The 15628-nt window shown below is 33.9% G+C and overlaps 2 protein-coding genes across 3 annotated transcripts; both read right to left on the bottom strand.

Annotated features, from left to right (window-relative positions):
* Positions 1–214: 214 nt before the first annotated feature.
* Positions 215–2785, bottom strand: LOC124446603. Of its 2 annotated transcripts, XM_046997441.1 has the most exons (6): positions 2133–2782; positions 1473–1824; positions 1175–1342; positions 967–1027; positions 803–848; positions 215–598 (listed from the first exon to the last, which is right to left on the bottom strand). In XM_046997441.1, exons 3-6 carry the CDS (start codon positions 1229–1231, stop codon positions 430–432), a joined length of 333 nt encoding a protein of 110 aa, XP_046853397.1. In that variant the 5' UTR covers positions 1232–1342; positions 1473–1824; positions 2133–2782; the 3' UTR covers positions 215–429. The 2 variants fall into 2 exon arrangements, with proteins under 2 accessions (XP_046853397.1, XP_046853396.1); XM_046997440.1 differs by having other exon boundaries at positions 1175–1606; positions 2133–2785.
* A 2618-nt stretch (positions 2786–5403) lies between these two features.
* Positions 5404–11754, bottom strand: LOC124445407. The gene is made up of 14 exons (XM_046996131.1): positions 11659–11754; positions 11120–11252; positions 10666–10781; positions 10294–10502; positions 9931–10117; positions 8247–8326; positions 8098–8170; positions 7653–7883; positions 7484–7525; positions 7220–7354; positions 7012–7072; positions 6829–6874; positions 6481–6613; positions 5404–6310 (listed from the first exon to the last, which is right to left on the bottom strand). The coding sequence occupies exons 1-14, from the start codon at positions 11713–11715 to the stop codon at positions 5771–5773; spliced, it is 2043 nt and encodes a 680-aa protein (XP_046852087.1). The 5' UTR covers positions 11716–11754; the 3' UTR covers positions 5404–5770.
* Between the last annotated feature and the right edge of the window lie 3874 nt (positions 11755–15628).

Below are 15628 nucleotides of genomic sequence, written 5' to 3'. Positions count from 1 at the left end.
GCAAGTATTCACATTAGCCCTCATACGGACTCCAATCAATTTCGATTCGATTTAAAGTGTAAGGGTGAATGGGCCCTGTGAATTTTAGAGTATCAATCTTAAGTCATTTCCTTGTTTCATTCCTAAACAAATTTCATTAAATTGTATGGTCCAGTAAGTAGAAAGTTTGGTTTCTTGCTCATCGAATGCAGTTGTTCCTTCTCTATCATTATGAACGTCTTTGTTGCTCCAATAATTGGATGAATAATGGAAAGTGTTTTGCAAAATGTATTAGATGATTTGTCATATGTTCTTAGCAGCATAAACGTTGGACACAATATTTTATATCTAGCTATTACTTACCTTCAGGCTTCAGTCAATTTTTTATGATATTACAAAGATGCATTTTTTTACCAAAATAACAAGACATTATAGCCTTTTATATGGTTATCATGCATCATTACGTTTTTTAAGATCAAGCCTAACCTTAAGACCATATATTTTCATGACTAATGTCCATCCACCTTCTGAGCATCCGGGTAACGATGTCATGTGACAATACACATTGGCAAAACCACTCTCAGCAATTTTGATTTTGTAACTACCATGTTTCTTTGACCTAATATAAGAATCAGCCTGACTTAAATTAACAAACCATAACCTTAAACATTTTTGAAACTATGCCTTTCTACCAACCAGTACTCGTATAAAATCAAGTTCTCAACGAAAAAAAACTATAATGCAGCAAAATTGCGTTGACTGAACAAAATAACTAAATAGTTTTGCTCTTGCCAAAGCACATGACCTCAAAATATAAACTTACCCTGTTTTCATATTAGTGTCTTTACATGATGTATATATTTTGTTCTCTGTGATCAAAAAATTTTAGCATTTAGTAAAAAGTCTGTTTCTTTTATTGTGAGTTCACCAGGCATTTTGTGTGTAAACTCCAACCGGTGTAAACTCCAACCGTTGTTAAAGTGATACCTTTCTGCATTATTCGCATCGTTTCCTTGACTTGCGTTAGTTCACTCTTCAATGCTTTAATCTATAGTTTGAAGTACCAGAGGCAGTTAGTTTATAATGTTTTTTCTAAATAGTTTAATCAATTAAAAGTTATATACGATCATTATTAATTTCCAGTGAAAAGCACAGTGTTTTTTTTCTCTGTTATTGTTTTTACTTTTATGCGTACCTGTTTTTTCTTAGCAACTTCATTACACTCTGAAAGATGGCGTTTAAGTAAATGCATTTCAGTTGTAAACTCCGACCATTATCAACAAGATACATGAAATGTGCCACCTTGCTGGATTTTTCACAGCGTTTCCTTTGTTTGCGTTTGTTTATTCTTCAATGCTTTAATCTATAGTTTTTCGTGCCACAAACAGTTGTAATGTTTAGAATGAAAGTTTAATCAATTTCAGATACATGCAACCATTAAATGCAAATCATAAGCACAAATCTGCCCAATATTTCTTTTTTTGAAAATGTACCTGTTTTCCTTCAGCAATTTCGTTCCTCTTCTTTCTCCTTCTGAAATAAATGTTTTCACTATCCACACGATATGACAGAAGTCCCTCAATATTTGGTAAACTTTCAAGTATTCTTTTGTCTTTACAACAGCAATCTACATTGTAAATGTGAACATATTAAAACTTTTTATATCGAGTAACAAGTATAAGTATCCTAAATGGAATCCTAGGTGTATTTATCTCATCAAAAAATAGATGGTTGTATAATTTTATATGTATGCGTCTCAAAGAAATTGTCAATCCCTGTCTAATAGTAATATTGCTGACGTGCATCATTGACGAGTCGAACATCTCCAGGATCTGAACGCTGTCCCTATATGTGTTAAATGAAGAATTTAATGAAAAATTTTTTTCTGAAAATTGAAATGAATTGTATTCTAAATTTCTTAACAATGAATCCCATGCATTCTTGTCAATTTAAGGCTGTAACCAACCGTTGCTTTCTAGATATTGGATAGCAATTTAAATTTTGCTTAGTGTTATAACGTGAACTCGTATACAGTGTTTCCTTGAAAAACCCGTGTTTTCTTTTTATTTATTTTTTAATATTTTTCTCCATTAAAACAAGCCCTCTTTCTAAAACATCTGTGTTTTTATCAACATGCCATTCAGAATTTTTACCTTTATTTTCTAATTTTCTATATTCCGTACATTTTTTCCAAATACGTTTTGGTACAGCTGAAGGTGATGTTTTTACTCCAAATAGTTCTTTGCATCTACTCGTGCAACAAAATAATGACACTGCTTGTTTATCGCCAATTTAAAGGAGCTGAAAAATCTTCAAAAATTTTATTATTATCAGGAGAATAAAAGTTGGCGATACGTTCAAAAATAGCTTTGAACATATTTGGGAATTTTTTCCTAATTAAAATTAACTGAAAACATTACTTCGATGATGCTGATATCAAAATTGGGTAATGATAAGACATTTAATAAACACGTGGAGATTTTTGAGATTACAATAAACCCCACACTGTCTATCCACGACATCAAAACATTGAGTTCTATAAAACCTAAAGGAAACGTGGCATCTAGAAATTGTTGTCAAAAACTAAGATAATGTGTGATTTTTAGTGGTGAGGCTTCAACTTAGAAATTATTTTTAGTGTTTACTCTATCCCGATTTCTACCTGTTCAACATAAAATTGAACCAGTGAAACAATCAGAATTCTAAAACCATAGCATTTTCGATGGAAAAATTAGTTTTATGGAATTAAATTGTTTAGACACAAAGTTATACGAAGAAAATAACTGTAAATAAGTTTGAGCAACTTTATGTTTCTCTATAGTGTTTTTGGGAAAATACACGTAAGAAAGGAGGAAAATGATGATCGAGCCGTGCAGCAAGTTATAGGGACAAATCATAACAATTGTTTGAGTCACTTTGCTGGGACAGTGAAGATATTCTGGAAGTTGAGCTCAGCTTGCGAAGAAAATTACGACCACCAAATATCACTTTAGACACAAAACGATCGACCGTCCGTAAAAAATAAACATTATGCACTCTATAGATTTCGTAGTATGTTTACTTTTTAGGAGATGTCAGTCAGGATTCACAAATCAAGCAGCTTCCTATGGACATCTTGACTGCCATTGGCCAAAACATAAATGATGATTTGTCACTCTACTTACGCTACATGTGGAACAATTGTAAATGCCTGCGTTGGAGTTGCCATAAAGTAAGCTCTCGTACAAAAAAACATATTATACGTATTTTGTCCATGCGATTTGCCAGTAATTGAGCCCTTTTTGACACGCTTTCACCTAGGAAATACATATTTATGAAAGCGATTTAATATACAGCGTATAAATAATGCCAATTTATAAAACAACACTTTTTTAACGTCATCACAAAAAAGGTTCAGTCAAATTCTTGGCGCCACCCCTGCATTTTACCTTACAACTCCGTGTTCAGCAATTACGGAAAATTGATCCAACTCTAATGTCTTGGTCACAGAGTAATTGATTAGCTAAATCCCGAGCGCTTGAAAGTCACCATCTCGAAACGAACTGTATTTGTAACCATTGAAAGTAAATTTTATCAACTAGAAGTAGCAAATAACAAATTAGTGTCAAGGAAAGAAGTTAGCCTTTGCTCCAACCAAGAAGAAGCAGGCACTAAGATGTTTCTTTGTTTCCGGCATGTTACTCAAACCAATATAAGTCCTAGTATATGCATCTCAACTGTTGACAGCGATGTTGCAATCATGGCTGTCTATAACAAAGAGCGAATTTGCTGTAATGTATATGTTGAAATTGGACTAAAATGAAGGAAGAGGGAAGAGGATCTTTTCTGTTTCAAGAATTTGAGAAAGTTTTGGTGAAGCAATGTCTAACGCATTACCAGCTCTTCATGCATTTACTGGCTGTTACTCAACAAGTGCGTTCTTTGGAGTTCAAAAACAAAAAGCTTAAAAAATTGTCAAGGGTTCACATCGATATCAAGAAGAATTAAAGGAAATTTGTGCCGTTTTTGACTTAAATGAAAATCGTTTTCCGACAGTTCAAGGAATGGTTGCTTAACTACATGGTGTATAGATATTGTTTAATTAAAAGCGCGATACAGAAAATTCTTCACCAAGAATAAGTTACCAGAACCGCATAAACTTCCACCAACAAAAGATGATTTGCGATTGCATTGTAAACGGGCAAAGTACGTGACTTGTATCTGGATGTCGGCATTATCATCTAAAAATTTGTCCCCAACGCCAGATGACCATCATAACCTGCCTTTACCTCCATGGTTTTATGACCAGGATTTAGCAACGGCCCACGACACCTCATGTTTTCAGGGAGCAGTGGTTGATCGATGGTTTTATTACAAATCTACATAAAAACGGGTAGTTGATCGTTTCCAGCGACTTTGTCATCTAATCTGTGGTATTTTGTCGAGTGGGTGCGATGGGGGTATGAGAACTCTCTCTTTGTATCGTCGATCATGTTGGGTGTGTTGATGCCATCATCGGATAGAGCTGCTGCTCTCGATTAGGTCCTCTATGAAGTCCTTGTCCTCTTTGTGTTTCACACATTTTTTTCACCGTTTTATGATGGTCACTTTACGTCCATCATTTACTTTGGGAAGAGGTTTACAAACTCTGCCGGTCTGAAAGACTGAAACGCTTGTAGCGCACCCCCTGTGCTGGCGGTATTGCACAAGCTTCATCGGCCATTGCACACCCGATGACATTCTTTCGCTGAAAACAACTCAAAATAAGATGATTTAATAAATAAAAGAGTTTTATGACGTTTGTCGTAATTTTGTTTTTCTTTTCTTCGTTTTCAAAAGCAAGCGATAACATTAATTATTTGCATTTTTAATTATGCAGTGGCCTATTAATTGCGAGCTCTTCATTTTTCGAAGCTATTTTGCACAAAATTTACATATCATCAAAATGCTAAAAAAACGTTGTCGGGAACAACTTACAAGATATTTTTGCACTGCCGACATGTTTAAACATTATTACTACGTTATGAAGCACAAATTGAAGGCATACTGCATTTCCCCCTCCATAGGGTAAGTTTTTTCCCTTCTGTCTGCCTGACTATATGCACTCACTGCGTAAAAGCTCGCAAAGTCAAATGCTGTAATCATGCATCAATTGAACTAAGATAACTACTTCTCCTAGATCTATAAACAAATAATGGATGCTTGCGCATTCAAAAAGTAATAAAAAAAGTAATGCAGAAAAAGTATCATCTAATAGTTATTATTTCCTGGCTTGTGAAGTTAGCTACATGTTAGTGCCTTATCTATAATAAAACGATGAGAAAGGGACCCTCGATGACAATAATACGGTGGGGGAAACATTTTAAAATGCTCACTTCTATACGATGCTCGTATTAAAAATATAATACACAATGTTTAGAAAAAAAAGTCAATATACACGTCTTCTGCGCTTTGTATCTTTTTTATAAGGCAAAAACCTAATAATTAAATAGTGATTGCTGTTTAAAACGCAATTTACAAAAAGTCTCTCGAAGAAAAAGGCAGCGTTGCTATGGTGATTTGGTTTTATAGATCAACCGAATAGCATTGGTAACACGCAAAATAACATTAGTACCAGGTCAGTAAAGTTTTAACTTATCTAGAATGATATTGAATGTTTGAATGAAAATTGGTTAAAAAACGATTTTGTATGAGGTCATAAATTTTTAATGTATACATGCAAGAATTTTAATTTCCGTCTCCGTGAGCTATACTTAAAATATAAAAAAATAAAGTATACAAATATCAAAGAATAAGTTTAAAATGAAGTATTTCAGCGAACCAAAACATAACCCATTGTACGTATTTCTATATTTCCACCCAATCGACAGTATGCGCTGTTTCCACTTGTATTTGGTATTTTAGGCATTTGGCAATAAATACGGTTAAACGAGGCAAGACCGCCAAAACCAATATATGAATCAGGGCTTCTACATTCATTTTCATTATTTCCAAGTATTCCTATTCGAACTTTCGAACATCCACGACATTTTACCGGATTAACATTAAATCCCTCTAAATTACAATGCCGTTGAATGTTAGCATTCGCTGCTAAGGAAAGCCATTTTGATCTTCCAATGCTTGTCGTACGATATTTTCCATCTGTTATAATACCATGTAATGATGAAGCTTTATATGAAATAGATATAAATCTCAAGTCATTATTTTGTTTCATTCCTAAACAAATTTCATTAAATGGTGTCGTCCAGTAAGTAGGAAGCTTAGCCTCTTGCTCATCAAATCCAGTCATTCCTTCCCCAATATGATATGCTTTTTTATTGCTCCAATATGGGGATGAATAATGAAAAGTGTTCTAAAATATAAATTGTAATCAAGATGAGTAGTTTTCAGTGGTATAACTATTAAGTTACAATGGCTTTAAAACCTATTTTTTTCAAGTTTTTTAAAATTTTCACGAAAAAAATACATCTTCGTTGCCGATGATTACACAATGCATGTTTATTTTTAGACATGAAATCAGACCTTTCTTCCATCTATTTTCATGACTAATGTCCATCCACCTCCAGAGCATCCGGGTAACGATGTCATATGACAATACACATTGGCAAAACCAATCTCAGGAATTTTGATTTTGTAACTACCATGTTTCTTTGACCTAAGTATGAGAAGTGGCGTGACGTCCAGCCAAAATGCACGAGCTTAAAATTTTATGTAAAAACGTCTTTCTATCAAGATTTTTTGGTGCAGTGATGAAAAATAAGCTCTCAATGTCATAAAAACTACATTGCCAGTAAAACATCTCGTTTATTAATTAAACAAAACAAAGTAAGTAGTTATCCTAAAGCACACAACTTTAGAATTCAAATTTACCCTGTTTTGCTTTTAACATCTTTACATGATGTATATACTTTGTTCTCTGTAATGAAAAAAAAAGCATCGTGCTTAAAAATATATATTTCTATTTTGTTTATTGTCAATTCACTGTTCATTTTTTTCAGGTAAACTTTTACGATCGCCAACTATGCATGCATGACTATGGAACTAGCACAATACCTTGGTCAATTGTTCTTAACTTTTTGCTAATTCGTCTTAGTTCGCTGTTCAATGCTTTGATCTACAGTTGGAACAACTAAATACAGTTTCATGTTTTGTTATAAAAATACAATCAATCCTAGTTTTCTGCATCAATATCAATTTTAAATTAAGAACGGCAATAATTTTTTCCTTTACTGACAAGTGCCTTGACTTTTAAAAAGTGTACCTGTACTTCTTTAGCTATTTCATTCCACTTTTGTTTCCCTCTAAAATAAATATCTCTGCTGTCCATGCGATATGACAGAAGTCCTTCAATATTTGGTAGACTTTCAAGTTTTCTTTTGTCTTGTACAACAGCAATCTATATTTTCAATTTAAGTACATTTAGTAAAGAAAAATTATTTGGCTAATTCTGTAAATGTCTCACAGGCCATTTTTAAAGCAGCCGTATATATCTGTCTCTGTTTTACAAGATTATTGAAATACTTACACCATTTATTAGTTTTACTTCTCCAGGATATGAGCACGGTCCCTATAAGTATCAAATTAAGAATATAAATAATGTGACAGAATGTATTAACTGAAAATCAAAATCATTGATGTTTGTTAGGCCCGCCTTTCCTTATCTTGATTTTTCTCCATTGAATAAGCCATCTTACCTTTTGAGGAACATTTGTGTTCTTATTAACATGCCATATGACAGATTTCCCATTCTTATCCATTTTTTTATATTCCATACATTTTTTCCAAAGATGTTTTGGTAGAGCTGAACGCACCCAAAACCAAGCGTGGATTTTGTTTTTATCTCTTACCACTGTACCACCATTTATTGCTTTGCATTTTGGAGCACAGTATTCTCTATTGCTGTCAGGACCGTAACAAGCACAACACTGATGAAAACACAATTTTTTGTCATCAAAGAGAGCAGATTAGAATGGTGGCAAGCAAGCATTTGCTTGAAAGTTCATTCGTGAACAGGATTATCTTAGTTTTGCAGAAATTCAAATGTGCACTCATAATGAATTTGCCTTAAAAATTGACTGCCAATTCCGTAAATCAAAACTGGCTAACAACCCCACAAAAAAGTTTGTGCATGTAAATTACCTGCCCAGAATCACAGCCAATAAATGCAGTTGAACTATCAGAAATGCCTGATCTTGGAGATACAGAGCTAAAACTTTAATTTTATGAAGATAAAATATTAGATCACATGCGACTTTTACATATTAACATTTATGCATGATTTTTTTTACCTAAATGAGCCTGTTGTAGAAAATTTTAGATGTGCAAATCCGATTGGACAAGGTGATCCGAGGCATTGGTTCATCTTTCCCTAACATGAAATTACAGAAAATGAGTTTATACCTTTTTCTTTTCATAGTATAGCTTTACTAATTTAGATCGTGCATTATGATGGAGTGGATTGAAGATTATTAATTTGTTGAGAGGCTGATTTCTCAAAATATTAATTAGTTTTATTTTTGGTTTGCTCCAATATTTTTTTAAATTCAATAAAATTGGCAGGCTGCTGAAAGCTACCTTTAATAACTTATATTATATATACACCCATGCATCTTATATTTTAAGTTCGGTTTTTTTAGTAACGCACAACGTATAGTATCTCGTGGTGAAACAAACACGCAATACATGATATAAAAAGAGCAGATTCGCACACCGTCGTATCTTTAAAAGCTAAACCTAGGTTGCCATTGAAATGAGTGCTAGTTCTTTCCATGAACTGAAAGTACACTGTAAACAGAATTTGATGAATATCTCATTGGATTTTGGCATCACAAGTTTGTAACCGTATTATTTTTCAAAATAATTTGCTACCTTTATGCGATAGTAAATATTTTTCGACCAAGAATAGACACCCGTTTATTTTAATGGAGTCCTAAGAACAACTGTTGATGTTAGTGTTGACAATGATAATTGTGTTGGTGTTGTTTTGTGGAATGACGTTCCAAAAACCTTCAAAAATGACCAGCATGTTGAAACACCAACTCCGACAGTTCTTCTCATGACTGCACTAACATGAATCATCTACAACTGCAAACACGTAAAGAAGTAAAGATTCTCCCGCTTGCTCGAACAATTTATTTTATTTAGCCATATTCGATTTCCACGCAGTATTTCATCAGTATAACATTAAATGCGCAAAAGAAGCCATAAATCTTTTACTTTCTTGCGGCTTTTTGTTTTGTGTTTTTACAATGCATGCAAAAACTTAGCAAAACACTTAGCTAACTTTTATTTATTTCAAATTTAATTTTTTTCCAAAATTTTGTTGGAAACAGGGAAACAATCGACATCGTCCACATTTTTCGGAGATAAAATGCAATCTCCAACATAATATTTTGAGCATTGCCATTTTAATATCAAGAAATTTTTTTACAAAAGGTAAGCATGAGCTTGAAAACACGTTTTTTCTTGTCATGTCGCAAAACTTTACAAATCACGTGTGCATCACTGCCACTGAACAAATCAAAAGATGTATGACGTAGTAGAGCATATAATGACTATTTCTTATCAAATGTGAGCTTCCCAACTATTCTGAGAATCTGACCGAAATATACGTCGGTCATTAAAAAGTCAACACATGCATTATCGTTGAAACTATGAGAAGGAAAAATTGTGAAAAAGTTAACATTTAAATGAACGAAGATGCATGGTCTTACGAGCTTAAGGCGTTTGAGTTGGGTGTGCATATTTGAATAAAAGTGACAAAAGACTTCAAAATAACTAAATTTTCAACATTTCTACTCCTTGATTACACTTAATTGATCAGTAAAAAAGCTGGTTAACTAAATACAAAATTTTTTCACCAATATGTTATTTTGCTTCACTTCATCGTTTGGGTCTTATTTCATTCAAGCTTTCAAACAGGAGGAAAATAAATCTTGCAGCCAGGATCCACAATTGTAAAATTAAACTTACCCAACCCAAGTTTTTGTGAAAATGTGTACCAAATCTAGAACAGTAAAAGTTGGTCGTAATAATTTTGTTTCTTCTAAGATCTTTGACATACTGAATATTTCCCACACCAGGAAAGAGTCTGTTGCAGCCTCCAGAATCACGCAGGAGTAATTCAGTCAGTTTTCTCGGAGAGGAGAAATGATAATTCCTAAAACGGTTAAAGATGTCACGACATATTTCATAATCTTTCCACCTTTAAATTAGAAGAAGGCGTGTTTTACTTTCAGGCCTGATCCTCAACCATTACGTAAAAAACAAAGTGTACAAAAAACGTTGTAATGGAACACAATCGATATATTATGATTATTTTGCAAAAATATTAACCAATGGGCTTTCGTATTTTCCATATTCTTTGAAGTCGATATTTGTACGCGAAATTCAAGAATGTACATGTTTCCAAATGAGCTTGACCAATGCCTCGAATCTTGCGGTTTTATTAGTTTGGGGTTTGATGGTACATCCCAGGATATTGGAGAGTCTTGAACTCCTATCAACATAAATCCCCCGCCATCTGTTTCCATGTCACACCAAGCCTATTGTGAAAAAAAACTTGTAGCTTGTAAAATTGTTTTCATTTGTCGCTTTTAATTCATCATCCTATTTTTATTGCATTTTACAACAGTTTTGCACTAGTAATTTTTAATGAAATGATAAAGAGCTCAGTTGGTATGTATGCTCTATGCACTGCAATTCAACCTTTTGCGGCCCATTTTCTGTTTGTATCCAGTAAATGCCAGTACGAGCTTCAGGGACTCTGTCCATAATATCCGAGCAGTCCTTAGCTGGATCGAATACATTTCCGTATGAAATACCTTTAATAAGCAAATAAATGGCCTTATGCAATCGGCTGAAAAATCTATTCACACAATGTAACAAAAAGCCTTTTAACATCGTGGTTATTGGCGAGGTGACACGTCAATATTTGAAATAAAAATCCTTTTAAATGCTTATGATGCATTATCATATACTTTTTTAAAGTGGCAAACTATATTATTTATATTACATATTCATATATCATGAAAATGTTTAGGAGCGCTTCAAAACTGAAGAAGCATGGGATAGTAAATATAAATTCGGTACAGTTATTTAACATATAGGCATTATAAAGATTGATTGTAAGACAAAGAATGTCTTAAGCATAATATTTTACCATCAACCATTTTCCAACGAAATTCTTGTCCATCACTATCACAAATGAGAAGTTTTGCTTCCCCAATTCGATCTTTAACAATAGTCTTATTTCCCTCTAACTGTTTATTACAAATTCCGGGATTTTGAGGAATCTAAAACACAAATATAGAGCAAAGTTCTCGTTCTCTTATGTGAACACTAAAATCTTTGATATACTTTGAATAACTTTATGGCTGGAGAGGATAAGAAAAAGCCCGTGAGACAAAGCTCTTCGTTTAAAGTGTAAAATGAAATATTTGCTACTCATTTACTAAAGCCAATCGTATCCACCCTAAGCGCAAATTACAAGGCCCATCTCATTTTTCATTTATGACAATAGTTAGAAAAATTGACGATTTTTTACAGTGGAGGTTGACTTGCACAGAGGTTTATACAGAATAGAACTAACTTATACATTGCATTAATAAAGAAGTGCATACGTATTGGTATTATAACAATCAAAAGTAAACATAAAGCACAAATTATACTTCCAAATACTTAAACGCACCCATAACTTACCCTTGCAAATGACAGGATTAAAGAATTAAAGAGAAACCACAAACACGGGAAAAGCATATTGTGAATTGTGATGTTGACTCCTCAACGAGTAAATTTCGAATGAAGTTCAATCATTAAATGTAGTGTTTTCATGACTAACACGATAGTTTCCTTCAGCTCAATGCTCAATGCTCGACACCCCATTGTCTCCATCTGTTAAAGTGATAAGTGGATCATGCAATGCAGCAAATTGCGTTTGAGGAATAAAGAAAACTTTTAGACGAGCCTTGATTTTCTTTAAATAATGGGAGAACTTCTTTCTTAATAATGCCCTAACAAAACCATGCTCTGTGACGCACTCCATAAATTTGTTTTCATTGCCAAAGAGAAATAAGAGCATATAGTTTCGATAATTGTACAAACCTGCATATATAATATATTAATATATGCCCTCACTTCGAGCTATGACATCCATGTATAAACATACTTATCAATACAGCCAACATCTTTTGTTCAACCCTGTTATTCAATATGCTGCAAATACTCACAAGAAACATTTAAGTAATCCAAACTATATTCGTAACTTATCGGTGTCCGATGATGTCTGGCGAGTTAGAGAAAACGTTACACATTTTGAATAATTCGTCATTGAACTTTGTATATATTAGATGGCCCTTTTAAATTTGATTAGAATTCGCTGTTATTTCTTTAATTAACATCTCAATGCTGTATAAAAACTTAAAACCTTCGCATGCTTTAATTTAATTACTTAGTACAGATTGCAATTTGCACTTGTGGAAATCTTTGTTTACTTACAACTGCCGCCAACTTGTTTTTTGAATGTGAAAGAAATTTGTTGGAAAGAAATGGTTTTCCCTGCTTTTCAGCCAATTAAGTTAAAGTATAAGTATTTACCGTGAAATGGCAACTTCTACTGTGAAATTACAGCTTTTCAACAGTGCAATTACACATATTCACAGTTGAATTAAAGACAAACTGCATTGCAATCAACCAATTGCACTCCAGAAATATGTCATCATGTGATGCTGATAACGTACACCACGAAATTCACCATGAGTTAAATTAATTTTTTAGCTAAATTAACATCCAGTGGCTTTAAAATTTGTCTTACTTTGTAATAAAGTAAATGGTTTGAACCCGGGAGTTTACATGTTTGTAAATGTAGATCGTCCAGGTTGGTATAGTCCTGAGAAGGACTGTTTTTGTTGTTGCTGACTGACGTTTCGACAACCTTAGCGGTAGTCATCTTCAGAGTCAAATGAGGAGTAAACCTCAGGTTAGCCGTATTTGTTATCTGGTTCTTACGTCATTGTATTGTGTGTACAGGAAATGTGTGGGTCTCAATTGTGTATTGTCATTGTGAATTAGTGTGAAGTGTAATGTTTTTAGTTGATCGTTTGTTTGTATTGTGAATAAGTCGTTTGTATTTACTATCGACTTAGATGTTCAGTACCACGACCACCCAGACTAGCCGTATTTGTTATCTGGTTCTTACGTCATTGTATTGTGTGTACAGGAAATGTGTGGGTGTCAATTGTGTATTGTCATTGTAAATTAGTGTGAAGTGAAATGTTTTAGTTGTGATGTGTGATTTAGGTGTGATGTTTTTAGTTGTAATGTGTGGGTGTGAATTGTCATTGTCAATTAGTGTGAAATGCAATGTTTTTAGTTGATCATTTGTTTGTACTATGAATAAGTCGTTTGTAAGTTGCCGGTAATTGCTGTGATCTGTTTAGGGGGGTTTATTCCAAGTTGGTATACCACTTTCTAATGTAAGCCGTTGTCTATAGTCAGTACTGTAATTAATGCATTTTGCCGAGTCCCAGTCAATGTTGTGCTTTGTGATTCGGTGATGTTCGGCAACGTGATTAGTTTTGTCTGGTTTCTTTGTAGCTCGTTTGTGTTCAGTAAGTCTTATGTTTAAGCTCCTGCCAGTTTTCCCGGTATAGGAGGCGTGGCATTCGGAGCAGTTTATTTTGTAAAGATGTACAGACGTACCTTTGATGTAAGGTATCGTTGCTGTTGTCACTGAGTTGAGATAGTTGTTTTCGTTGTGTAGAGCGTCCGGTGAATCACATATGATTTGTGCACGTCTTGTTAATGTTCTGATTGTGGTGGCTTTGTGTGATGTAGGGTTGTAAGATGATTGGTCTAGTAGTCGGTCAGTGTGTGTCGGTTTGCAATAAACTGTTGTTCGTAGTTTCTGATTCTCCTGTTTTACCAAACAATCGAGAAAAGGAAGAGTTTCGTTTTCTTCGACATCTTTGGTAAGTTGTATGTGGCTGTTCTGTTCGTTGATGTGAGTGTGAAACTCATCAATCTCGTCTGCATGTAGGGCTGTGATTGTGTCATGTACGTAGCGGAACCAAAAAGGTAGTGCATGTTTGTAAGTCGTAAGCGCCCGTTCTTCTATAGATTGCATTACAATTTCAGCAACTGCAACAGAAACGGGCGAGCCCATTGCTGTTCCATGTAATTGTTTGTAGTGTGTACTTTTGTACTGGAAGTAAGTCGAGGTGAGGCAGAGCTCAAGTGCAGTATGTCAGTCAAGTACTTTGAGAGTTCGTAAGTAGGCGAACCACAGAATGATACAATTGGTCACATGGGTATTTGTGCTTTGTGAAGTTTTGGTAGTCGGTATAGTCTGGGTGGTCGTGGTACTGAACATCTAAGTCGATAGTAAATACAAACGACTTATTCACAAAACAAACAAACGATCAACTAAAAACATTACACTTCACACTCTTGCCAATTTATGTCATAGAAGCAAAGACAAGCAGTGAGATGATAAAATTTTGGAATTGATGTTAGAATAATAAGATAAAATATCTGATATTTTTTTGCTTATACTGTTGCCTATCCACGCGTATTTTGCTGCTCTTAAAATTATGACTATGCTACGTCCAGTGAACTCTATTACTAACCGGAAGGCTAACTTCGCTGCTATCTTTAAAACCAAGCATGATACTTTTTTTAGGTATGATCCAGGACCTTGTGCTGTTTTATAGGTAAGATTCAGGCTCCTGGCTACCATACAATGAACGATTTTAATAAAAGTTATCTTCTTTCGTTTGTTGAGCCAAATTAAGCTTTATTTACCATGCAGAAGACAAAAATAGCTGATAGCCTTTTAAGAACATATAAATTTTGGAAACTCTTTGATGAATGGGAATGTTTCGCATGAATGAAGGGAGTTTGGCGAAAAAGCAAAGCGGTAATGTTTTTAAAACATTGTTTTTCTCACTGTCCATGACAAATATGATGAAATAACGAACAATGAAATATCTTTTTTACGTATATCTTACCTTAACAATAATTTTGATCAATTCTTTATGTTATATGTCAGAAAAAATCAACATTTTGAACGAAAGCTAAAGCTCTCGAGTAATTGATGTAAACATTAGATAGATAGATAGATAATTTTATTTTAACACGCTTACCATTGTCAACATACAAGTTGATTTCCACATGGGGCGTGTGCAAAATGAAAATTACAATAGAATAGTGAACTACTTACATTTTACAATACACAAGACACTAAAATGTACATTAAATGAAGTATAGCTAGGTTAGAAAGCTATTTACAATTAGTTGAGTTTACATATTTGTTTTGGGAAAGTGGGAAGCGATTTTTCTTTGAAAGGTCGCTAGAGAACTAATTTCTTTAAGTTCATTTGGCAATGAGTTCCAGACTTGTGGCCCATTAAATGCGAGGCTTTTTTCATGCTATTGGTTCGTGGCTGAGGTAAGCATAGTGTTTTTTTAAAACCACGAAGTTGATAATCAGTTGATTCGCTTTTGAAACTAAATAAACTAGTAAGTGATTTTGGACCCATGTTGTTAAGCAATTTGAACATGAGCTTTGCTTTACTTTTTTGCCTTTGAATATCAAGAGGCTCCCACTCTAAAGCTCTCAAAGCAATTTCGTGATCAACAACATTACTCATGTTTGCGATGATTCTAGCAGCTC

This window comes from Xenia sp. Carnegie-2017, unplaced genomic scaffold (genome assembly GCF_021976095.1).
Source record: "Xenia sp. Carnegie-2017 unplaced genomic scaffold, XeniaSp_v1 HiC_scaffold_22, whole genome shotgun sequence".
Taxonomy (NCBI): Eukaryota; Metazoa; Cnidaria; class Anthozoa; order Malacalcyonacea; family Xeniidae; genus Xenia; species Xenia sp. Carnegie-2017.
Note: the sequence above shows the minus strand (reverse complement) of the source record. Positions and strands in the feature narration are given on the sequence as shown.